At 37.1% G+C, this 26,831-nt stretch overlaps 1 protein-coding gene across 1 annotated transcript in view; it reads left to right on the top strand.

Moving 5' to 3' along the window:
- Positions 1 to 26,831, top strand: part of Dnah7 (dynein axonemal heavy chain 7) — a 206,357-nt gene that overhangs the window by 82,958 nt on the left and 96,568 nt on the right. Inside the window, exons 28-36 of the mRNA XM_048344207.1 lie at positions 3,696 to 3,908; positions 6,629 to 6,727; positions 9,533 to 9,781; positions 10,936 to 11,085; positions 13,042 to 13,224; positions 14,311 to 14,487; positions 17,914 to 18,045; positions 19,537 to 19,761; positions 23,164 to 23,361. Coding sequence (XP_048200164.1) covers positions 3,696 to 3,908; positions 6,629 to 6,727; positions 9,533 to 9,781; positions 10,936 to 11,085; positions 13,042 to 13,224; positions 14,311 to 14,487; positions 17,914 to 18,045; positions 19,537 to 19,761; positions 23,164 to 23,361 — 1,626 coding nt within the window. The remainder of the gene's footprint in view (positions 1 to 3,695; positions 3,909 to 6,628; positions 6,728 to 9,532; positions 9,782 to 10,935; positions 11,086 to 13,041; positions 13,225 to 14,310; positions 14,488 to 17,913; positions 18,046 to 19,536; positions 19,762 to 23,163; positions 23,362 to 26,831) is intronic.

The following is a 26,831-nucleotide window of genomic DNA, read 5'->3' on the forward strand; positions in this document are numbered from 1 at the left end:
GGTACCACTACATCACCTATTTCCTTTCCACAACATACAAAGCTAACCTAAACAAGAAAGTTTATGTTACCCTAGGATTTTATCCAAAATACATGCTTTTAAGCATATTAAGCTGTTTTAGAAAAATAGCCAGAAGGTATTGTTGAGCTTTTTATTATTCTTTTTATAAGTACATATTAATTATACAAACTAATAAATTTTATTATATTTTCGTATAGATAGATAAATGTAATATAGTTTGTTCAAATTTACTTCTATTTTCCTCTATTACCCCTCCCTCCTATCTTCCACTGGTCCAGAAGATAATGTTTAAAGCCTCAATTGCCTTTTTTTTTTTTTTTTTTTTGCCAGTCGTGGGCCTTGGACTCAGGGCCTGAGCACTGTCCCTGGCTTCTTCCCGCTCAAGGCTAGCACTCTGCCACTTGAGCCACAGCGCCGCTTCTGGCCGTTTTCTGTATATGTGGTGCTGGGGAATCGAACCTAGGGCCTCGTGTATCCAAGGCAGGCACTCTTGCCGCTAGGCTATATCCCCAGCCCCTCAATTGCCTTTTAAAATGTAAGTGCTCATATCATGTACAAATTCCAAAATTTATATTTTTCATATAGTGCTATTTTAAAATGTGAAAATTTTAAAATATGCCAATTCTATGGCTACGATATTGTAACCCTTCAGTTATAAATACATTCTACAAGTTTAAACAAGACAGTTGTATATGCTTTTATGCATGCATGTGTGTAGACTGCATATTCTTTCAGGTTGGTATTATAGCATGAGTGTTTTCTCATCTTTGTAAATGTGATTCAAATTTTAATAAATTCATTGAACTGGAACTTTTTTCCTGTTAGACATTTGGTTGCTTTTAGTTTTACTGAAGACAGAAATTGAAATTATAAATAATCATAAAAGACAGCTTTTACTTAAGGCTTTTCTCTGTTTTAAAATGTTTCCTTAGCTAGAGTCATAGGATGAGAGCTATGTTGCTAAATTGCAGTCCAAAACAGGCTGAAACAATTTGCCTCCCACCTCAGTTCTCAGTTCTCATCAACATGCAGCACTTTTTTTGTTGTTGTTAAAAAGGAACAAAGGCTGAGCTTTATTTCAAAACCAACTTGTATTTATTAGTAAAGCATGGTATTTGTTTTCCATATCGTTCTTTCCTGGATAATCCACATTTATTTGCAGCTAGTGGATAACAACAATGGAGAATTGTTCAATGATGACAATAGATCCCAAACCAAGTCCTAGGACAATATCCCACATGCCTTGTCCGGCGCCCAGTGGTAGATTGACAGTGCTTCAGAATAAAGGAGCAATTTCTCTTTTCTAGCATCAAAGCTTTTGTAGGACTAATGGCTGCCAAGTATTTTTGCATTTCTACTTTATGCCCTTTTATGTGTTAGGTCAAATGTCCTTTTGAAGGAAGAAGGTATGGCTTAAAAGGAAGACTAGGAAATCCTTTAAGAAGCATCTGGTGACTTTTCATTGCAATTTTCTCTTGAAAAACCCTTTTTGTAGAAATTCTGTTATGCATTTACTTATGCTATTCCTTTATTCAGTAGGATCAACCTGAATGCATAAATATTTATAAAAGCAGGGATGGCAAAACCCTGTGAGTAGTGTGTGATAAAAGCTGGACACCATCATTACTGTAGCTACAGAGTGTTCCACGGTGTGCCCATGAAATCATCTCAGAGTGTCACATGGTGGGGTTGTGGAGGATAGATTCTTCTATACTGAGCCAAAGGTTCATCTCAAATTCTGATAGCTTCTTGTTGTTCCCATTGTGCTGTCTTCTTGGCTAGAGCTGCTACGGAACATCTGTTTTCAGTATATATGTATAGAAATTCCTAACATGTCTGAATGTATTCCTAAAAATAAAAATAAAGCCAGCTGAGCCCTCAAAAGTGTTGTTATTAGTCTCCAGAATCATCCTTGAGCCCTCTCTCTCCTTTACCTGGTGAGTCAGCCAGTTACCCACTTCAGGCAATCCTGCTCTACTGGGACACCTTGTGGCTGTCTCCTCCCACCCCCTCACTTTTGTTTCCACCCACATCTTTTATGTGGCTTATTACCTGTCATCAGTCTCACAAACTCTTCTGCCCTGGATGGCCTCAAACAGATCCTTCTGTGCTTAGTAAGTGGGATTAATCTGCATCTGACTATTTTCTTGGCTTAGTCTATGAGAGCCTTAGCATTAGGAGCCAGTGTGCGTATGTACTGCCATTTCCCTGCACCTGTCAAATGATGACTTCCTGCTTTCATAGTCCCATGGCTTTCCACACCCTAATTGCTCTCTCTTGAGTGTTTTGCTAAATTGTCACTTCCTTGCCTGACACATCAATTCAATATCATCTTTTAAACTAGCATGCATATGTGCATACCTGTAGTACTGCTGTGACCACCTGTGTGATGTCTGTGGAATTGGCAGAGGTTTGGAACTGAATCCTTCCATGCTTGCCAAAGTACTAGCCTGGTAACTACAGACTCACAAGATTTGGAATATCTCAAAATATTTTACTTATCTACTGTAATCTTGTTTTTAGGGGTTACCTAATTAGCTTCAGGTTATGTAATTAATTGGGTCCTCAGCAAGTACTGATTGAGGCCCAGCCTCCCAACAGCAGGCACTTTCTCAGTCCCCGTGAGAAGCCAGACTTGAGACACTCTAACAGACTCATTTTATTGTTTGTTTAATACTCTATATTTTTGGGGTTTTTTTCTTTCAAAATTTTAAATTTTGTATTATCTTTTTTTTTTTCCTGGCCGGTCCTGGGGCTTGAATGCTGGGCCTGGGCACTGTCCTTGAGCTAATGCAAGGCTAACGCTCTACCACTTGAGCCACAGCACTACTTCTGGCTTTTTGTGATTAATTGGAGAGAAGAGTCTCATGGGATCAAACCTAAATAAAGATCCTTTATAACCTATTCTCAATTTGTGTCTTGAGACCCGTGGGAAGGGGACTAGCACTGGTTGTAACCAACCTAGACAGATGTTAGATGCATTGTAAGGTAGATAGGGATCTTCATCCTCTCCTCAGATACGTACACTGAAGCTCAGACAGCCGTGTGTAGCTATAATAAAACATTTGAGACTGTGTAGTTTGTAAATAAAAGATGCTTACTTGGCTCATGAAAAAAACAGAGTCTCATGGACTTTCCTGCCTGGGCTGGCTTCACATTGCCATCCTCAGATCTCAGCCTCCTGAATGGCTAGGATTACAGGTGTGAGTCACCAGCGCCTACCTGTGTTATCTTTTTTTTTTTTTGGCCAGTCCTGGGCCTTGGACTCAGGGCCTGAGCACTGTCCCTGGCTTCTTCCCGCTCAAGGCTAGCACTCTGCCACTTGAGCCACAGTGCCGCTTCTGGCCGTTTTCTGTATATGTGGTGCTGGGGAATCGAACCTAGGGCCTCGTGTATCCGAGGCAGGCACTCTTGCCACTAGGCTATATCCCCAGCCCCTACCTGTGTTATCTTTAAATAGTTACACAATGGGGTCTCAATTCAACACACCAATTAATCAATGTCATCCCTTCCACTTTGATATTCTTTTCCCTATAGCATGTTACTTCCCATAAAGAATCTAACATCATTAATACATAACATTTAGAAGAAAAAAAGCCTTACAAAACTTACTGATATAATTATGATACTTCCTTAATAGCAATTCAGGCTTTACTTTTATCTTTGCCTCAAAGGCTCTCTTTCGGACAGTAGCAATGATGGTCCCTGACTACGCCATGATAGCGGAAATAGTCCTGTACTCCTGTGGGTTTGTCACTGCTCGGCCATTGTCAGTGAAAATTGTGGCTACGTATCGCTTGTGTTCGGAGCAGCTTTCATCTCAGCATCACTATGACTATGGGATGCGGGCTGTGAAATCTGTGCTCACTGCAGCTGGAAACTTAAAGGTAGAAACGCAAGTACTTCTTCTTGTACATTTCCCATTAGCCCATCTTTGGACTGTTGTCTGCACTGAGGGCTATTAGCTAATTGGTTTCATTAACTAACTGAAAAAAGTAGTGTTCAAAATAGTTTATTATTGTTCACACATGAAAAAGAAATTTTTATAGTGATTTTTAAGTCTTGTCCATGAAATTCTTAGTGATTTAGGTTATGTTTCCATAATTTAAAATATTAAAAACATGTATGACCAATTAAGAAAAATAGCTTACTGTTGAGAAATATTTTGAAGGCTTTGTTCATATACCCTTAACATAAATACCAATTACATCTAACTCTGAAATAATAGTAAGTAGTAGTTTTACAGTACAATGATTGCACTAGTCTGGTGCCAGTGGCTTGGCTCATACCTGTAGTCCTAGCTACTTGGGATGCTGAAAATGGAATAATCAGAATTGAGGCCAACCTATGGAGAAAAAAGTCAGCAAGACCCCACTTCTCAACCCATAGCTGGGCACAGTGGCATATGTTGGTCGTCCCAAGTTCCATGGGAGGCTGGTTAGAAGGATCTTGGTGCTAGGCCAGCCTGAGCTGAAAGGTTTGTGAGATTTCATCTCTATAAAAGGGAAGTTGGAGTCTGTGGCTCTCACTTGTGAGCCCATGGATGATGGGAAGCCTTTAATAAGTGAATTAAGGCCCAAGCATATGCCTGAGTAGAAAGAAGTGAGACCCTATCCTAAGAAAATATAACCAGTGAAAAACAGGACTCAGTAATACTGCACCTGTCTAGCAAGGACAAGGCTCTGAGTTCAAACCCCAGTATTAATGAAGAAAAAAAGTTTGCATTTAAAATAGCTGAAACTACAATATATAAATATGAAAACTCCAAATACTTTGGAGACTTGGATATTACATTGGAAGCATTTAATGGGAAGCATAAAATATAACTATACATGATTAGTTTCTTTATGAAGGCAAGACAAGCTACAGTTAACAGCATGATGAAAAATGTGACCTTGGAGTTTACAAGATTTTCACATTCAGGATTGTAAAAGATACACATTTAAAAATATATCCTACATGATTGAAAACAATGGCATACATTTTTATCTTCTGTAATAATGCTATCAAGAATTTTGATATATAGTGGTGATATTCTATTTCACATTAGCCTAACATAGCTTCAAATTATAGGTCTTTTTTTTGCAATAAACAAAAGTGCCTAGAAGCAACAATTTATATTAACCTGGCACGTCAGGATTGCTTTGTGGTCACATAATGCATTCATTGTCCTAGTGGATGTCATCACTGAATTCTTGACTATAGAATGAAGCCATTAAAGTTAGGCTGCAAATGAATCCTGCAAATGAACACCATCATTCTTTGTCAAAGGCTAATTTAAAGTTGTTGAGTGTTTGGGCTTGAATATTTTGAAGTTTGTTTCTATTATAGCAAGAGACAATTTCAACATTTGCCTCAAAGTAATTGCCTCTCAAATAACAAAATAGGCCATCTGATACCTCCTAACTCATTTGTGGTTGGGTAGAAAACAACACCCAGATAAACAGGGTGAGCTTTTCTGTCTAGAGCCCTAGAGATTCACAGTTGGTTGAACCTGACAGATGGGTGTCTGTAGATTTGTTACATTAAAGTTACTAAAGTAAGAATAAAGGATTTTCTGGGTAGAAATATTTTGGAAACCGAAAATGAGAGAAAGAGTTTATAAAATGAATGCATGATAGTAGAAACTTTGGAGTGACACATTAAAGTTGGGAAGTTTGTGTTTTTGTTCATCCTGTGAACATTAATCTGAGAAACAAGTTCGGGTTCAGTCAGAGTCCATAAAAACTAGGAGCATTATTTAAGAAAGATTGGAGATGGATGCCCATGGCTCACACCTGTAATCTTAGCTACTCAGGAGGCTGAGATCTGCGAATTGCAGTTCAAAGCCAGCTTGGGCAGGAATGTCTGTAAGACTCTTATCTCCAGTTAACCACCAGAAAACCAGAAGTGGCACTGTGGGTCAAGTGGTACAGTGCTAGCCTTGAGCAGTAGGGCTCAGAGACAGCACCCAGGCCCAGAGTTTAAGCCCCATGATTGACAAAAGAAAATTCAGTAAAGATGAAGTATTGAAATAGTGACTTCAAATTTGGTATGGATGAGGAAAATGTGTAAAAGGATGAAAAATTGGTAGAACTCTTATAAAATTATGACTAATTTTTTTAAAAAGCACTTAAATTGTCTCTTGAGACATTTTAGTTGTCCCTTAGGTATGTATGAATGAATATTAGCCCCTGCCAAAAAAATAAAACAACACAATAAAAGTGGATGGAGTAGTGATGCATTATTGATATAGTTTTTGTAAAAAAACAAAAAGGTACAGAACTCTATACTCAAAAGTCTCAGCATCAAAATATGGGCAAATGAGAGAATGTTATTTATATGTTTTCAATTTAGCTATAAAATTTCAGAGTGATTTCCTTCTTCTAATAATTTGTTTTATAGCACCAACCTAATGCTAATATTCTCAGCAAGTACTACCCAACACATAGGCAATAGCAGCTCCAATGTAAATGTCAGTTTCTGTAAGTAAAAACAGTCCAAGAAAATGAAAAAAGACAGATACTTTTGCATTTATTTAACTTGCCTGTTTGTGTATATGTGAAGCACACAAAAAAATAATGTATTTAGCAGATTCTGGTAGTTTCATAAGTCTGTTTTCTTACAGCTGAAATATCCAAATGAAAATGAAGAAATTTTGTTGTTCAGATCTATTATTGATGTAAATCTGCCAAAATTTTTGTCCCATGATTTACCACTCTTTGAGGTAAGAACATTTATAATTCTAATATATCAAATCTCTTATAATAATGTAGTATTAATCAAATGTCCAAGTTTGTAAAACTCCCAGCAAGAAATTTCCACTATAAAAGACAGTGACATAGTTCATAGAAATACAGATCATTTTTCTAGTTTTATTTAAAGTGTGTCCAGATAGCTTTGTTGCTTCAGATGACTTTCAACAACTTGAGATTTTTAAGTACACTTTTTTCCTGTAGAATATAATGAGCACACAAAAGTTATAAAACATTTACTTGTAAATCCCATGAGAATCTAGGCTCTGTGAAGAAAAGTAATTTGCCTAACATTATACTGAATCCTTATCACAAATTAGGGGTTTGGTCAATGTTTGTTCAATCACTGACCAAAGAAATAAAATAAATGATGTAATTTCCTTAAAAAATTAAATGATGTTTATGAAGATTATTTTTCAGGATAACTTTAAAGAGGAATTGAGATTTATTAATCATGTTTTTTAGTGATTAGACTTATGAGTAATTGAAAGGAGAGAGTATTAAAATAATGTTTTTAAGTTTCTACAATAATTGGGTGTCATTCTTTTTCTCTTTTCCATATCAGATAGAACCAAAAGGGAGCAGGCTTCTAAGCATCCTATTGTGTTATGTGGCCCTCTCACTCCTCCAGAGGAGACATTTAGCTTTCAGCCTGTAGGGACGGATACTATGGCCCAGTGTCGCTAGCTCTCTGTAGCTGTTTCTACCACTTATCTCTCATCATTCTAAAAGGAGTTTTCTTTAGTATTTAGAGTTAACAGTGCAGACATTTTCTGGAACAGCTCATCAAGGAAAGATTGCAAATTTTCCTTGGCATTCATGTACTGTACAGATTTTCCAGGCACAAAAGCTGTTTTCAGGATGTGGAAATACATCTCGCTAGATGTTTTCTCATGCAGTTGTGCATTCACTCAGTACACATCTATTGAACTGTGCTTCTCCAGTGAAGCAAGCTTGACATTTTCAATTTCTCTTGCTATGAGACTCTCCTGTGTGCTTCAGGCCACAGCCCTGGCACTAGATAGCTATAGAGCGCTCCAGACTGACAGGCAGGATGCCTCTCTGTTTCTAGCTCTACGCCAGAGTGAGAGTGGGGGCTAGTGGTCTTGGGTGAGAGACACTGTTCTGCATTGTCCCCTTCTTTCAGGGATATATTTAAGCCATTTGAATGATATGACAGAATATTTCTGTTTATTTACCAAACATTATGTTCCTAATGTAAAGTAGAAACAGTCTATAGATGGGGTGGAGGGAACTCCTGGGAACACAACCCAGGACCTCACACATGCTAAGCATTAAGTCTTCTACTGAGCTACATTCCCAGCCTGGGCGAAGTGCTGTTTTAACCCTTTACAAGTAGTAATTTCTTCAATGTTCCAAACAACCCAAGGGATAGGTATAGTCATTATCATTATTTTACAAATGATGTCACGGAGGAACAACAATGACAGATAATGTATATTTATGGTGAGTACACAGGAGTAGAGATTTGAACCTGGTAGTCAGGCTGTAAGATGTCTTTAACCTACTCAGCTTTGTGGATATTTTCTTTTCTTTACCCTAGAGAAAATTAAACTAGTATTGTAAGCTAGTATTTTTTTTCTATACCAATATCTAAAGATCAAAATTTAGGAGTAACTCAACTGATAACACAAATTCTGAAGGTAGAGCTTGACTATATGCTCTCTTTCTAAGCACCCCTCTGAAATTTAGTTTGTATTTTCAAAGTAAAAAAGAATAGTTATGTCTAATATAAGTCATGGTAATACTCAGAAAACATGATTACCAACCTATGAAAGGTCCTTACACTTTGTCATTAATTTTATGCTAAGTATGAACTGTAAATTTTTCTAAACATACATTATATATCTGTATTCATAATGAAGTACCCAGACGCGAGGCAAAATACCACACTTTTTTTTCTTGTAGTTCTGGAAGCTAGAAATCTGATTAGAGTTGGTGGGAGAGCATGCACCCCCTAAAACTCTAGAGAAGTGTTCTTCCATGCCTAGTCCTGTTTTTTCCTGGCTCCCTCCACTCCTTGATATTCATTGGCTTGTAATTGCTTCACACCAGTTCAAAATGAATCCATCACAATGTGACCTTCCCTCTCTTTCCATGTCAGAATCTCTCTTCTTTTCTTTCATGTAGCTACCATTGACTATATCTAGTACCCACCTTAACCCAGTATGAGGTCTTCACGAATTTAGTGTCTTAAGACTTTATTTTCAGAATCAAGTTATATTCTCAGATTGTTGGTTGACATGGAATGTGAGAACACCACTCAACTGCACTGTCTACCAAATAAACTACCTCTAAACTAATTTTTGCATATATGTAGATATTCATTAAAGTCAATTATTTGGGTGGACTAGTTGTTCTAGCACTATGTCCTGGCAACTCTTCTCCACTGAATTACCTTCTCACCTTCATTGAGACATCAATTGTTTTTATATATGTGGTTATCTTTCGGCACTCTTTGTTCTATTAACATATTTATTACTTTTTGACAATATGACAGTCTTAATAATGAGCTTTGAAATTACATAGTGTTAGTATTCTAGCCTTTTATTTAAACTATCCTAAGATGAAATATAAAACTTCAAGCTATGACAATTCTAGCAGAAGACGAACAGCAACTTCAACTATTATTAATTTATGACTTTATTTTCATCTATATTAAACATGTATATATTTAAGCCAATGCAAAACTATTTATTTAGGTATATTTACTATACATACATAAAATGTAAAATTTCCAAATTATCTCTCATCAGGGAATTACTTCGGATTTGTTTCCTGGGGTGAAACTACCAAAACCAGATTACAATGATTTGCTGGCAGCTATAAAAGACAATTGTGCAGCTATGAATTTGCAAATGACCAAATTCTTTTCTGAGAAGATTCTTCAAATCTATGAAATGATGATTGTGCGCCATGGTTTTATGATTGTTGGAGAGCCATTTGGAGGAAAAACAAGTGCATATCGTGTGTTAGCTGGAGCACTAAATGATATATGTGAAAAGGTAAGTGTGTTATGAATGCATAATTTAGTTTTAGTAAGTTTTGTGCTCATCTTTTCTTTAATTTGCTAGTTTGTATTGTAAGCTCTAAAAGTTTTGAAGAGAACGAAGCATGTTCCATTGCTCTACAGATATATAACAGTAAATAAATTATTATGAACATATGAAACATGGAGAATTTTTAGGATAAACTGGCATTTGTGTAATGGCTGCTATGGGATACTATGTGTGGGGAAAATCCCCTAGAATTAAAACAATGACAAGAGTCAGTCGTCATACAAATTACTGACTTTAGTTACGTTTAGCTTAGTGTATTAGTATAAGTTAATAATAACATTGTGTCACATCAGTATTAGATGTTACTAGTAGGGGACATTGCTGTCAGGGAACATTTGGGAGTAGAGCATTTTTGAGAATCTATTTCTTGTACAATTTTTCTATAATCCTGAAACTTGTCTTAAACATAAAAGTTCTATTAATAAGAAAAAAGGAATATGCTCCAAGAGCACTAGCATCTCTTATGAGAATGCCACACACCAGTTTTGACAGTTCTGGCTCAAATGGAATATTGTGTTCTCTATCAGAAGTACATATTTCTCTGTGTTTTTACATCTTTAATTGTTTTTCTTGGATGACATTTTATCTCAAGGTTCTGCAATTTTATCCACTGACCAAATTCAACCAAAGCCTATTTTTATTATATCAGTGAACTCAAAATGGTGCTAACATTTTTAAAAAGTAAAGAAAATTAAAGAAAGCAAATCAGAATGTGAAGTCCAGAAAGTCTATAATATTTACTATCTGACTTGTTACAAAAAGAAAACATGCAGTACTGTGTTGTAGTTTTAAATTCAGTTGCATAAACTAAGCACTAATTACTTCCTATGTATTTTGTAAGCTTTATAAATATTATTGTACATAAGACTTTAGAGTCTTATTTTTCCATTTTTCATTGGTATTGTAAGGGGAATACAATTGTTTTTTATATATATACATTTATGTTGTGCCCTGGTTCCCTGTTAAATCCGTTCCTTTCTTCTGGTAGTCTCTCGGTATATTTCTCACGATTTTCTAGAAATGATATTTTCTGTAAATATATATATATATATATGTATATAGAACTCTTCAAAATAAATGACTGAATTTTTTTCATTAAGGGGCTAATGGAGGAAAACAAGGTTCAAATAACTGTTCTAAACCCCAAGTCTGTCACAATGGGCCAGCTGTATGGCCAGTTTGATTTGGTGTCCCACGAGTGGTCCGATGGGGTCCTTGCTGTCAGTTTTAGAGCATTTGCCTCATCTGCGGTACGTACTAAAGTCCTTACATGCATATTTTTAAAACATCATGATTTCTTGTGATCAATTTGATTTTTTCAGTTATTTCAAACATTTGTATTTATCACTTAAGATATTGATCAAAATAAGCATATGACTGGCCCTCAGGGAGCATTTTTGGTAACGAGCAATATAGACACTTACCCACATGCCAGAGGTCTGTGTTAAGAGGCGCCTTTGCCTGGTGAGGAAATGAAACAATCAGAAAGAGACAGTTCCCATTTCCTCTCCAATGCTAGATGATTCAGGAACACAAGCATCTAAATATCACAGTCCTTCCACCTATCTGGTGGTGTTCTTCCTTTGCCCATTCTTTGAGCTGCTGCCACTAATTGTGAGATACAGTCCTGTGCTTTGAGAGAAACTGCATATCTATCTTGGAAAATAATACTATAAAGTTCCAACACTTTCCATCTAGTCCATTAGAGAAAGAATTGACTGCCCATGGAAGAGAAAACAATGTGCCAGCTGCTGTCTTACCTACTCTTGGCTTATTCTGTTCAGTTTTTGTTGCCTGTGTCCATGAATGTGCCTACCGACCAGAACAGTATGAACTTGGTTGTCATCTTTCAGCAGGTTCTGTATCACAGAGTGTGATGTGATCATACAGGGAAATACAGCCTGCTAATGTTTGTAGGAAAGGAGTCTAGACTAGACATATCTAATTTGTTTATTAAATCATTCTCTTTATAAATTTTTTCTTTATACCATACATCTTAAATTTTATGTTCTTTGCTACTTAAGGACGGTGTGAACCATGACTGATGACTCAGTATAGGGACAGAAATCTCATCTCTACTCTTGATTGGCAGAATGACATGAAAAGCAAGTAACAGATAGAACCAAACTCTTATGGTGGCAAATACCTTTCTGAGGATCAAATTCAACCTGTAATTTGAGGAAAAAGTAACTTTCAGGCACAGGCCAAGCAGACTGAGGTCTGGAACCACTGATGTGGCTCTCAAGTTCTCTCTTGCCAAGGTTCAGTCACACTGTTCCAGAACAGCTTATGACATCTCTAGATAATATATAGAGTTCTGTTGTTTATACAGAAATGATCCTGCAAAATCTCTGTTGTATATTCAGCAACATTGCTTATGTTTTTCAGGAAGCTGCATCCCATAAATAGTGAGTTTTAGTGGCATTAGGTAGATTAATCTGGTCACCCAACTCATTAACAGTAGAGCCAAATGAAAAACAAGATCCTTTGGGCTGTGATGCTCAAGGTTACATTTACATGACTGTGTTTCCCAAGGGAAGGGTAACAGACATGGCAAGTGCACAGCTCAAGTAAAACTTGAGGTGATCATGGTGTGTGTGTGTGTGTGTGTGTGTGTGTGTGTGTGTGTGTGTGTGTGTGTGTGTGCAGGTGTGTGTGTGAGAGAGAGAGAGGGAGAGAGAGACAGACAGAGAGAGAGGGAAGAGAGAGAGAAAACAGCTCTCCTATATTGCCTTCTCTGACAGAATTAGCTCTGAATGTGGATACAGGTGGCCTGAGCCCAAGGCAGACCCACAGTCTTTTAATGTGCTGTCTACAGGACTGAATGTGCTATATCTGAATAAAAATTATATTTCCCTGCCAATTATATTTTTACTTCGAATATGTTCTAAAACATAAAACATGATGTAAGTCTGAGTAATATGAATTATGAGGAAATATGTTAGGTTTTCATCTTTTCTATGGCAAAAAATAGGTTTCCTTGACTATAAATACATGACATATACACACATAGAAATATATACACATAAATTATATATTGGTATACATATATTTACCTGTATACATACATATATACCCTGTTCAAAGTTATCTTTATATTTCATACTATAATTAACTCTGGGTTGTATTATGAAATTTTAAACTGTCACTGTTGAACTGTTTTCTTTGTCTCATTTTTGCCCTTCTTGACCATGTGCATAAAATAGACTCCAGATAGGAAGTGGCTAATTTTTGATGGACCAGTGGATGCTGTGTGGATTGAAAATATGAATACTGTGCTAGATGACAACAAAAAGCTGTGTCTGATGAGCGGGGAAATTATCCAAATGTCACCACAAATGAATCTGATTTTTGAACCAATGGATTTAGAAGTTGCTTCCCCTGCCACCGTAAGTTCTTAGTTTTGACATCTTCTTATAGATTTTGCAACGTTAGAACTGTCTTATTTACTCATTGGCTTTAAGTGAAACTTATTGGGAGAATTTATTATGAGAGTAATCTATGATTCTCATGGACAGACATATCTGTTGACATACTCGGGCAAATGGAATGATCAGGGTATTTTTCTTTTGTTTTTGTTTTCATCTACTTGGTAAAAAAAAAATTGAAATCACAAAAATTGAGACCATGAATAAATATTTACCCTCCCAAGACCTTCCTGACATTGGTAAGAAACAGATGTGGCAAGTCATAGTAAAGTCAACTGACACCAGATCTAGGGCCCGACTTCTTGTTTAAATTCCCACCTGACCCTTGTGCTCACAGTAATCACATGAAGTTTTTTTTTGTTTTTTGTTTTTTTGTTTTTTGTTTTGCCAGTCCTGGGCTTGGACTCAGGGCCTGAGCACTGTCCCTGGCTTCTTTTAGCTCAAGGCTAGCACTCTGCCACTTGAGCCACAGCGCCACTTCTGGCCGTTTTCTATATATGTGGTGCTGGGGAATCGAACCCAGGGCTTCATGTATACGAGGCAAGCACTGTTGCCACTAGGCCATATTCCCAGCCCCGTCACATGAAGTTTTGTTGCCTTTCATTTCTCTGAGTGTGGTGATCAACAAGAGGGTCTCAGGGCAGCTATTCATTCTGTCTTGCTCAGTCAGGACTGCATGTAGGCAATCCAGTCAATAACAAAAATGGCCTGAGGAAATACTGAGCCTTGCTCTTGGAATTTTCAGAACTGTGAACTATCTGATGACGAGACAATTAGGTGCGCACATGAATCATTTGTCCACACACCTCCAAGTATGAGAGCCCAATTAGCTTATATCACCCATCTCCTATAGAAAGGATCTGTGAAGAGCCTCCTGGGAAGGTGGTCTCTATCTTGTCTGATCAGCTACCTTCTCTATTTTAGTAAATCTCTTCCTGCATCAACACCTCTTCACTAGTTAGTTGACTTTTGTTCTAAACAGACCGAGTCCGCATGTGGCAAACATACCTGTTGTGTCTTAGTGGTAAACGGTGATTATTTCTCCAGGTGTCCAGATGTGGCATGATCTACATGGAGCCTCACATGCTAGGCTGGAGGCCACTGATGCTGTCCTGGATCAATGTCCTACCTGCTTCAGTCAATGCTATGCAAAAGGAGTTTATAGTGGGCTTATTTGACAGAATGGTTCCTCTTTCTGTGGAATTCATTAGAAGGCATACAAAGGTAAGAGGAATAGGAACTTTAAGATTAAGATAATAAATAGATGAAGGATAAACAGAGTTAGTCAGCCTCTCTTACTTAACATCCACAGGGCTTTCAGCCTACACTTCCCAAAGACTAAAAAATAGCTGGCTTAACATACTCATTTAACCTGGAGTGTCTTTTGTACTACTTCAGGTAACTTGAGGCTATGTTTGGCCAGATGCCACTTTGGTTTAGTGGGAGGATAAACAGACACCATTGTAAGCAGTCTCTGGATGGACACAATGTGAGCCTGTGAACAGTGAATAGAGAATGTGAGTCTGCGCTGCGATGAGCTGGGGTATAGAACACTGCTGTGCTCCACTGCAGCAGCTGCTCAGTCTGTGAGAAGCCTGTGAATGCAGCAGGCTGGCCATTCCCACCATGCCTGGCATTTCCTTTGGAGAAGAACAAGCATCACAATGGAAAACTCATGTTAACCAAATATATTAATCTCAATGTCTTTTTTTAATCATCAACGAATGGATAAAATGTTTGCAATTTTTCTTCTTCTTTGCCTATTTTAACTTTTTTCTTCCTCATCTTTGTGAGATGGAGTCTTATTCTGTCACCTAAGCTGGTCTCTAACTGTAAATCCTTCCTGCCTCAACCTCAGTCATGCTGGAATTACAAGTTTGTACCACCAAGACTGGCTGCAACCTTTTATCTGGTTAAAATGAAAATATTTTAATTCACATAATGATTCTCCAAATATACTGAACGGGAATCATCTTAAGAGTTTGAGAAAACATTATTCTCCTGGTCTTTTAAAAATGTTTTTAAAGCTGAAGGAGGATGAATAAGGTCAAACGCTTTATGTACATGTTCAAGAATGGCACAGTGAAGCTTACTGATTGGTTTGGAAGACAGGGGAGTGACCAAAGGGTGGTTAGGATCAAGGTATATCATACCCACACATGAACATGTCAAAATGGAACCCCCTGTAACAACTAATTGATGCTAATAAAGTAAGTGGGAAAAGCAAAATCCCCAAAGGCCTGTGTAACACTGTCTGGATAGAAAAAATATATATAAGAAATGTTGTTACTTCTTACTTAGGATGGGCTATTGTACTTTAATTATTTTTTTTTTTGCCAGACCTGGGGCTTGGACTCATGGCCCGAGCACTGCCCCTGGCTTCTTTTTGCTCAAGGCTAGCACTCTACCACTTGAGCCACAGTGCCACTTCTGGCTTTTTCTATATATGTGGTGCTGAGGAGTCGAACCCAGGGATTCATCGGTGCGAGGCAAGCTCGCTCTACCACTAGGCTGTATTCTTAGTCCCACTTTAAATTTTTGTTAAGTTTCTTTACTTTTCAGATTTCCAACAATAAGTCAGTTTGTGGTATAAAGATTTGAAAGAGATATTAAAGTAGGAAAATCTGTTCTCACTTTCACTCTACCTTAGGTTAGGAGGTGAGTAGGAGGGAAGTGGGAAGGGAGAAAAGTGGTAATGAGAATGGAAGTCCGCCTGAGTTCTTGAAGCACCATCAAGACTCTTAACCTTTCTCCAGCTGGAAATTACAGGGATGCTTAATTTCTGCGTTGGAAGATGTTAGTCGGAAGTCTTTCAGAATGACTTTGGCACAGGAACAAACAGGGAAATTGGACTGATATTTCTCCTGCTGTTGGAGGAAGACTGAATGCAGATGTTTGGCTTGGGGAACAGATTTAGAGAATGGATTTAAAAACCATGTTAGTGCTCATCTACTCAGAGAAAATCTGAGGCTGAAGGAGGAGAGCAAAGGCTAGAAGCCTTTGTGAGTTAGGCAAGATGATGGGAAGGAGGAGAAGATTTTATTAAGGAAGTAGTCCAAATTATGGTATGCTACTAAGAAATTAGGTGAGGGCAGACTCACAATCCACAGAATTGGCAATTGATAATATGGGCTATCCTTGGCAAAGCACGTGAATGGGGAGACAAAGGCACTTTAGGGTAGTTGGCTGAAAAATGTGAGCATCACCAATGAGAAAATGGGTGTAGGCTGCTCTTTCAAAACACTTGACTATAACATGTTGCTGATACAAAGTCATATTCACAAACCAATTGCACATACATGAACTAAGGTTCACAATAAAACAAGCTGCGGAATTTAGTTTTTACAAAGAACTGAAAACATTTTCCACATAAGTTCTTTCTATAGCAAAATGTAAAACTTGTAAAGCAAAGTTTGTACAGCATGACTTTTGTCCTCCTTGAAGAAATTCTAAATGTCTATTCTTTCTCATGTGTAATAAGAACCTGCCTTTTTTAGAATTTTTAAATTGTCATTAAATAGTTGTACAAAATAATTGCCATTTGACGAAGCAGTTTATGAATACAATGCATCTTGATCAGTGTCACCCCTTTCCTTTTTTTTTTTTTTTGTTGCCAGTCCTGGGGGATGGACTCAGGGCCTGAGCACTGTCCCTGGCTTCTTTTTGCTCAAGGCTAACACTCTACCTCTTGAGCCACAATGCCACTTCCGGCTTTTTTTTTATATATATATATGTGGTGCTGGGGAATAGAACCCAGGTCTTTATGTATACAAGTCAAGCACTCTTGCCACTAGGCCATATTCCCAGCACTGTCACCCCTTTCAATAGTACCCATCTTATTTGTTGTAACAACGGTGTCTATTTTAGTATCCCATTAGTGACAGTTCCCGTCTGAGCCCCAAACTCACAGATCTTGTCTGCCACTTCTTCTTAGTAGGTGGGAATGGGTAAACAGGAAGCCATCTGCTTTTGGCCTTGCAAGGGCTGATTTCAGGGAGTGAGCTTTTACATGTTCACTGTGAAGCAGTCCAACTCTTAATGCTTGGAATAGGGCTGGGAGGGCAGCTGACAGAAGTTCCTTGAGACCTTTATATGCCACTGGGTTCCAGGAGCTCTACACGATATATCATTTGTCAGTTGTTATGGTGAGTGCATACTGTTTACAGAACGCCAACAATGGTTTTGTGGACTTGAGATTTGGAAATGTATTTCATAGGGTGGTGTTTACTCTAATGACTGCTGTGGCTCATAAATATTTTCTAAAATGGGCTTATTTATTAAAGCTTGTAAATTTACTAATTAATTACCTTATCTGAAAGACTATTTAGTGATTTGATTTGTGAAGTTAGTAAAGCATAGAATCCATGCAAATGTGTACCAGGATGTTTCTTTTCTGAATTTGAGAATTAGTGTAAGAGAGCTTGAAGAGCATATACTACATAAGTAAGACATTGCCTACTGACACACTTGAGGCAAGGAATTACTATGCCTCAGTTTCCCTTTATAAACCAATAATTAGAACAGTACCTATTCATGTGTATAATAGCAGTTTGGATTAAATGAGCTGAATAAACACTAGCTGATAATATTTTATCTAATGCCTAATTTAATACCTAAGTTATTTATTACAGCTTTTCTCTGACTTTTCAGGAATTATCTCCTACTTCGGATACAAACTTGGTCCGATCCCTAATGAATCTGATAGATTGTTTTATGGATGACTTTGCTGATGAAGCCAAACAAAAAGACCGAAATGACCGAGAAGCATACTCTTTGCTAGAGGTAGGACCCACCATTTTGTGCAGGGTAGAGACTTATTTGGTTCCTGAAGTTAGAGTCAGGACAGCAGTGGGAGCTGAAGTGAGAGGGAGAAGTCAGGCCCCAAACCAAGTGCTTGCCCACCAACTTCTGGCCCAGTAGTTGTGTTGCATCATGGGGTTTGAGTGGACCCCAGTGATCCCTGGAATCATCTGATGACCCTCAGCAACCATTTATTCTCAATATGGGGCTGGGAATATGACCTAGTGGTAAAAATGCTCACCTCATATCCATGAAGCCCTGGGTTCGATTCTTCAGTACCACATATATAGAAAAAGCCGGAAGTGGCGCTGTGGCTCAAGTGGTAGAGTGCTAGCCTTGAGCAAAAGAAGCCAGGGACAGTGCCCAGGCCCTGAGTCCAAGCCCCAGGACTGGCAGAACAACAACAAACAAACCATTTATTCTCAATATGTTGTAATTCCCTTCCAAATTATAACTCACTACCTCTTTTTCTTTTATTTTCTTCTTTTTTTCACAAGGAAAAATTATATTACCTTACTACACACAAACTATACCTAGTAAGGTAGATGCATAATGTATATAAGTATACATTTTGGTTGAGGGAAGCAAGAAAACATAGGTAACTGATAAACAGGTTTTAAATTTTATTCTATCTGTGCCTCCCATAATGCTGGGACCACAGGCACCTGTCACTATGGCCATTTTCTTTATATTGTTGGGCTCTTGCTAATAACTTTTTTATTTGGCTGGCCTTGAGCTGTGTGATCTTCCCAGTTTTACCTTCTGAGTAGCTGGGTTTACAGTCATGTACCACTACATCCAGCTTGTTTTTAAGGTGGGCCTCCCTTGCTAACATTTGGACTAGGATGGTCTCAAACCACCACACTCTGATCTCAGTTTACAAATTTGATAAGCATATTCATTACTCTGTTGTCTTTAGCATTTAAAAGGAGATTGATTTTTAAATAACCAGATTTTCTCATCTCCCTTGCTGGAGTTTGGTAAGAAAAAAAAAGTGTCTTTTGTTTCCTGTGGGATGGTAATTCTTGTTTATATAATTAACATTCAGATATTATCACAAAGGAAAGAATGAAAACCTGTTCTACTTATACCCAGAATTTCAATATTTAAATTATAAAATGTGTGTTATTTACCTATTAGTGTGTTCTAACACACTAATAAAACTTACCTCAATGCTCTTTTTAAAATCAATCTCTTCCCATGCATTTAAAAATCATAAGATTTATTAGAGTAATTATTCTAAAGTTTCACTATGCTAGAATTTATACTTTGTATTATCGGGAAGATTTTATAAGCTATCCAATCTGAAAGAAAAACATGTAATTATTATAAAAATCCTTCTGTGATCTGTGCTGTGTTGTAGTTCATGGATTTCCTTTCAGAGATACACATCTGGATAATACAATTTCAGCTGCAAGGATAGTTTGGAGTTACGTCTTAATTGTGCTTCATCTTCTCATCTTTCCATTGCAGGGCATTTTTCTGTTTTCATTGATCTGGTCCGTTGGCGCCTCTTGTACGGATGAGGACCGGGTGAAATTTAGTAGGATTCTTCGAGAACTAATGGAAGGTCCAATTTCAGACCTTACTCGAAATAGATTTAAATTACAAAGTGGTACAGAAAATACATCCACAAAGAAATTAACTGTCCCATTTCCTGATAAAGGAACAATTTATGACTACCAGTTTATCAGTGAGGTGAGTTCTGAAGCAAGCTTTGCAACCGACAACCTGGCAGTATCCTCTGAGACACAGCCCATGTGGGCCTTGTGGCCATTTCTCCATCGCTATTCATCTTTACAGACTACCTCCATTCAAGGAGGGTATACTGGCTTTGGATTCAGATATACCTGGGTTTACATCCTAGCAAACTTTCTTTCTATGCATCTGTGGATTAGCTAATTTCCCTGAACGTAGTTTTTCTTAGCAACTAAAATATGAAAACAATAACACTTGGCAAGCTCATTGTACTCATTAAATAGAATCACATGCATGCCATATAGATTAGCGGCAGGCACATCTGTTAAAAGATACCTGTTGGGGTTTCTTGTTAGTATATTACAGGCAGTAAATCCTGGTGAATTGCAGCTGTTTAAATGTTAATTCAACATATCCCAAGTGGATTGAATAATAAAATGAAGCAGAGTGCTGGTGGCTCATACCTATAATCCTAGATATTCAGGAGGCTGAGATCTGAGGATTGATCATCTAGAAGCCAGCCTAGTGAGACGTTGTTGCCTAAAACTCTTTATCTCCAGTTAATCAGCAAAAAATCTGGAAGTGGAGCTGTGGTTCAGGTGACAGAGCACCTTACTTGGTTAGAAAAAAGTCAAGGTAGAGTGTGAGGCCTGAGTTCAAGTTCTAGTAGTGGGGCTGGAGATATAGCCTAGTGGTAAGAGTACTCGCCTCGTATACATGAGGCCCTGGGTTCAATTCCCCAGCACCACATATACAGAAAAAAATGGCCAGAAGTGGTGCTGTGGCTCAAGTGGCAGAGTGCTAGCCTTGAGCAAAAAGAAGCCAGGGACAGTGCTCAGGCCCTGAGTCCAAGCCCCAGGACTGGCCAAAAAAAAAAAAAAAAGTTCTAGTAGTGACACTAGTAGTACTAATACTAATGATAATAAAAATGTAGGTGGTCAAACAAGAACACACTAAAGCCACCAGCACAACAACGTTAATCGCAGCACAATTTGTCATAGCTAGAATTTGGAACCAACCCAGATGCCCCTCAATAGACAAAGTATCAGAAAAATGTGGTACATATACACAATGGAATTTTATGCCTCTATCAGAAAGAATGACATTGCCCCATTCGTAAGGAAATGGAAGGACTTGGAAAAAATTATACTAAATGAAGTGAGCCAGACCCAAAGAAACATGGACTCCAGGGTCTCCCTCATAAGGAATAATTAGCACAGGTTTAGGCTAGTCACAGCAGAGGATCACAACAGCCCAATAGCCCTTATGAACGCATAAGATGATGCTAAGTGAAATGAACTCCATGTTATGGAAACAACTGTCATATCACTGTTGTAATTACTTTCAACATGCGATGTGAAACTGTAGCTTTTATTATTGATGATCTTCTTGTATTCCCTTCCTATGGTTGTACCTTCACTATCTGTGTATCTTATCTGAGTACATTGGAAACCGTGTATACTGGTATTAGAACTAGGAAATAGAAAGGGAATACCAAAATCAAGAGACACAGGGTAAAAAAAGACAAACAACCACAAAAGTAATACTTGCAAAACTGTTTGGTATAAATTAACTGAACAACTCATGGGGGAGGAAAGGGAAAGGGGGTGGGGGGAATGAAGGAGGAGGTAACAAACAGTAGAAGAAATGTATCCAATGCCTAACATATGAAAGTGTAACTTCTCTGTACCTCAGTTTGACAATAAAAATTTAACAAAAAAAATGTAGGAGGTGTTTGCTTGCTTGTTATATATGCCATCTCTGTGCTGAGGACAGAGTTTTGGATACACACACACACATACATATATACATATATATCCTAAATATATATTATATATACATACTATATATATCCTAAATTTATATATATATATATGTATGACATCATATCATATCCCCATAGGTGGTCAGGGTTTTGTTTTCTCTTGCTTTTCCTTCAAGGCTAACACTCTACCACTTGAGCCACACATTCAATTCTGCTTTGGGGAGGAGGGATATAGTTTTTATTACAGATACTAATTACATGTACTTTCCTACTTGGACTGGCTTCCAAATGCCATCTCAGCTCAAACCTTCCTGAGCACCAAATCCTGGATTTAAAAAACATTTTTTTCACTTTATTAAGAGAACACTTTATGTCCCATTAATGTTTCTTCAGCACATTTGTTTTCTAAGACCTCTTTAGAGTCTATCCAGTCTTTGTTGTTGTTGTTGTGGTTGTTGTTTTCAGTTTTTCTACTTTACAAATACTTCTTTGGTGATTATTGGTGGACACAATCATGGTATACATATCTAGTTGTTTTCTTCAGAGAAGTTTCTAGAAAAGGCATTGCCTTTTCTTTACCCTGAGCCTTGACACATTGCTATGTGTTCCAGGACACTTTTTTTTTTTTTTTGCCAGTCCTGGGCCTTGGACTCAGGGCCTGAGCACTGTCCCTGGCTTCCTTTTGCTCAAGGCTAGCACTCTACCACTTGAGCCACAGTGCCACTTCTGGCCGTTTTCTATATATGTGGTGCTGGGGAATCGAACCCAGGGCTTCATGTATACGAGGCAAGCTCTCTTGCCACTAGGCCATATTCCCAGCGCTATGTGTTCCAGGGTGAGACTGATGCACTCATCCATGAGAACTGTAGGTTACATGAAAATGGGAAGGAAAGATGGGTCTGAATTCTGATAGGAAGTGAATGACCAGAATTTCTATTTTATCCTGTAATAAGAACAGAGAGGGGCAATGGCATTCTACCAACAGTACAGTTTTGAAAATTTTTTGTGATAAACACTATCAAAATAAAAATTATAGTTCACAAGTTAATCAGATGTGAAGTTGTAGTAATGTTTGTTCATAATATAATAATCACAGATTAGAAAATTCTGCTGTTCTGTGACCTGTCAGGCTGCCATGTGAACACAGTTAAAGCTACAGACTGTATATGAGTATTATATTTTAGTGCATTATTTTATTAGAATTAGAATTTTATGAAAATAAACTTGTTTTTGAGAGGACAAGCTGATTTAACAAACAACACTGTAAAAGTCAAGCAATAAGTAACTGATCATCCAGGGTTCTCCCTGTAATATTCTGTGTTAATATTTATTGAATAAAATTTCTTTTTATTTAACCTATGGATGCAGTGAATTTTTCTCAGTGCTCCTAAATAATCCTAGGTATTAGCATAAGCAGTGATTTTTTTCATTTTAATTGAAACAAGTGCTAATTTCTCCTTAATTTGCATATGAAATTTAGCTTTTGAACTGAATGTTGTGCTTAAAAGAGTAAAACACATGTGTACCTCTCAAGGTTTGTTGGTCTTGATGTTCTCTACAGTGCTTTCAGAAGTACAGAGCTTTTAAAGATTTTTCACAATCTAACTTTCACTGCTTTTGCTGTTTGTTATTAACAGGGACTAGGAAAATGGGAACCCTGGATAAAGAAGCTGGAAGAGGCTCCACCAATTCCCAGAGATGTGCTATTTAATGAGATTATTGTGCCAACTCTCGACACAATCCGGTATTCTGTATTAATGAACCTTTTGACCACACATCAAAAGCCTTCAATATTTGTAGGACCAACAGGAACTGGAAAGAGTGTTTATATCATTGTAAGTATTGTAAACACCTAAATATTAGGATGTGTGTAATAGTGCTACCCATGCTATTTTTTAAAAATAAGATTTACTTTTAAAAGTATTCAAGTGTTTTGTTATTTGAACCACAGAGAACTTGGGAATAATTGATTAGCTATTAAGAAAGTTGATTAAATATACAATGCCTTATCTTTTATTTTATTTGTTTTCTTAACAACTCAGCTGGTTGGGTTCAGATTTTCTTCTCTGGTAGGCTGGGCTTTCTGTGTGAGTAAATTATTGTTCCATTTGTTTTGGCATGTAAATAACAATAGCTTGATCAAGATAAATATTACATCACTTAAAAAGTATGCTTTAGGGGCTGGGAACATGGCCTAGTGGCAAGAGTGCTTTCCCCGTATTTATGAAGCCCTGGATTCGATTCCTCAGCACTACATATATAGAAAAGGCCAGAATTGGCACTGTGGCTCAAGTGGCAGAGAGCTAGCCTTGAGCAAAAAGAAGCTAGGAACAGTGCTCAGATCCCAAGTCCAAGCCCCAAGTATGCTTTAGTAAGACTTCATATTTAACTTTAGAAATTATTTTATGTCTGCAAGATTACTGTGTAGTTAAATCCCTGTCCAGGAAAGATAAGGCAGCTGCTGTTAACAATTTTAGCAGTTTACTCCTAGCCCCTCTGCAGTCCCAGGTTACCACTTAATTTACATTTCTACATTTTCAAAAGTAATTTTTACTTATTTATTTTGCAGTACTAGTTTTTTATTTTAATTTTTCTTGTCAAGGTGCTGTACAGAGGGGTTATGGTTACATATGTAAGGTAGTGAGTACATTGCTTGTCAAACTTGTTACCACCTCCCTCATTTTCTGAATCTCCCCCCCCAAAGTTGTACAGTCAGTTTATAACATATGCTCTTTTAAGTATTGCTGTTGCGTTGGTTCACCTTTTGCCCTTTGTCTCACCATTTTTACGAAATGCAACAACCTGAAGAGAATATTATTTCAGGCATTAAGCTTCCTGGTTAATCACTTTAATAAAATAAAATGTAGGTGCATACAAAAGTTCCTTATATGAACAAATTCTCAATAAGATTATTTGATAGAAATGTCTCACTAAAACAAACTCATTCAAGTAATTTCAATGAATGCTACTTTCTCAAAGTAATTTCTTTCACAATAGAATACATTTTGAGCCCCCAGACTTACATATGTATTATTTATGACAAAGATATAATTACTTCACTGGGGCAATAAATTGTCCCTGTAAGGCATAGTAGACAACTTGATTCAGTATAACCCTTCTGAACAACAGCTTAATTATTATTGAAAATTCAACTAATCTACTTCTAAGAACCTAAGCAGAGATAGCAGAGATAATAACAAAAATTTACCCACAAAATTAATTTGAATCTTATTTTTAATGCAAAATACCATGAATTGAATTGTCATAAAATGTTAAATTTTTATGACATTCCTGTAATTATCTTGTAGAAGAAAAATGAATTGCAAACATATTTATAATACAAGTGAATAAGAAAAAAAGCAGATTATAAAATTATGTTCCCAGGTTTATTTGTTTGTTTTTTTGTCAGCAGTGGGGCTTGAACTCTGGGACCGGGCACTATCCCTGAGCTCTTAGCTCAAGGGTAGTGCTCTACCACTTAAGCCACAGTGCCACTTCCTTACGTTCCCAATTTTACAAAAGTTAATGATTTTAATACTAGGCCAGACTATCATCTGGGCTAAATTCGATGGCTATATGTGAGAAAACAGCTAATTTTTTCTTGAAACATTACCTTTATTTATGCAAATCTCCATTCCCTATCTCTTAATGTCATAGATAAGCCCCTGATCATTTTCAGAGTTGTTTTTTTCTTTTTTCCAAATACAAGCCAAATCAACATCAAGTCAACTTCTCCCCTGCTCTCTTGTGACTATTCCCTGATATAACAAGCACTTCGTCTATGATAACATGTAATTCCAACACTTTGTAAAAGAGATTACATAACAAATTAATACTAGGACAATTATTTCACTACATTCTTAAATACATTCCAGAAAGATTAAGGATTCAATTTAAAATCAGAGTCAGTGAAAAACCAGAAACAAGGCATTGTCAAAAACTGGGAGAGCTGAATGCTGATAGCTCATGCCTACCATAATAGCTATTGAGGAGGCTGAGATCTGGGGATCATAGTTTGCAAACAGATCAGGAAGAAAAGTTTGGGAAACTGTTCCTAAAATAATCAGCCACAAGTGGAGCTGAAGGCATGGCTCAAGTTGTAGAGTGCTAGTTGTGCAAGCATGCTAAGCAAAGTGTAAAGACTTTAATTCAAAATCTATTACTTCACTTAGTATGATGTTTTCCAAGTCTTTCTATTTCCTTACCAATGGGTCAAAGTCATTCTTTCTGATAGAAGCATACAATTCCATTGTGTACATATACTACAATTTCTTGATTTGTTCATCCACTGAGGGGCATCTGGGTTGGTTCCATATTTTAGCTATGGTAAATAATGCTGCTATGAACATGGTTGTGCTGGTAGCTTTAGTATGGCTTTGTCTATGATACTTTGGGTAAATGTCCAAAAGTTGGGTTGCTGGATCATAGGGGAGCTCTATATCTATGTCTATGTCTAGCCTTTTGAGGAACATCCGTACTGCTTTCCAGAGTGGTTGAACAAGTTTACGCTTCCACCAACAGTGTAGTAGTGTTCCCTTTTGGCCACATCCCTGCCACCATCTGTTGTTATGCAGACCCAAAGAAACATGGACTCTATGATTTCCCTCATTAATAATAATTAGTATATGTCTAGGATAGTCCTAACAGATGATCACAATAGCTCAATAGCTATATACATATGATCACATAAGATGATGCTAAATGAAATGAACTCCAAGATATGGAAACAAGAAATTTATCATTGTTGATGTTATTTTTAACATACTATGTGAAATTATTTCTTTTTTCTTTTGCCTATATTCCCTATGGTTAAGTCCCTGTTGCCACTATATTTGCCCTGGATATTGTATGTATGTTTGTATATTTTAATGTAGCAATGAAAAATAAGTAGTATTCTGGTTAGAGATTACAGAAAATGCAATGAATTGGGGTGGAGTAAAAATGAAATGAATTATAATGACATGTCACAAAAACCTTTCTAAAGACACTGGTGACAGTAGATACATTGAAGAAGTTAAAACTCTTATGATGAGAGTCTATAATTGCACATAATTTACATTTCTAGTGAGCTTAACTTAAAACAAATGTACAAACGTAATAGTTAATGTGTCATGTACGTATGTACAACTGCAATAGTTAATATGTATTATGTCTACTTCACATTTACATATCAGCTTTACTGATGTGAGTAATTTCCTTCCACATAAGCACATAGTTTTGTAGAATATTTTTAATTGATGTATACTTTATCAATTTAAAAATGAGTCATTTTGTAGGCTTACACTTAATTTTGAGAGTTTTGTAT

The sequence above is a fragment of the Perognathus longimembris genome, chromosome 4 (assembly GCF_023159225.1).
Source record: "Perognathus longimembris pacificus isolate PPM17 chromosome 4, ASM2315922v1, whole genome shotgun sequence".
Lineage (NCBI taxonomy): Eukaryota > Metazoa > Chordata > Mammalia > Rodentia > Heteromyidae > Perognathus > Perognathus longimembris.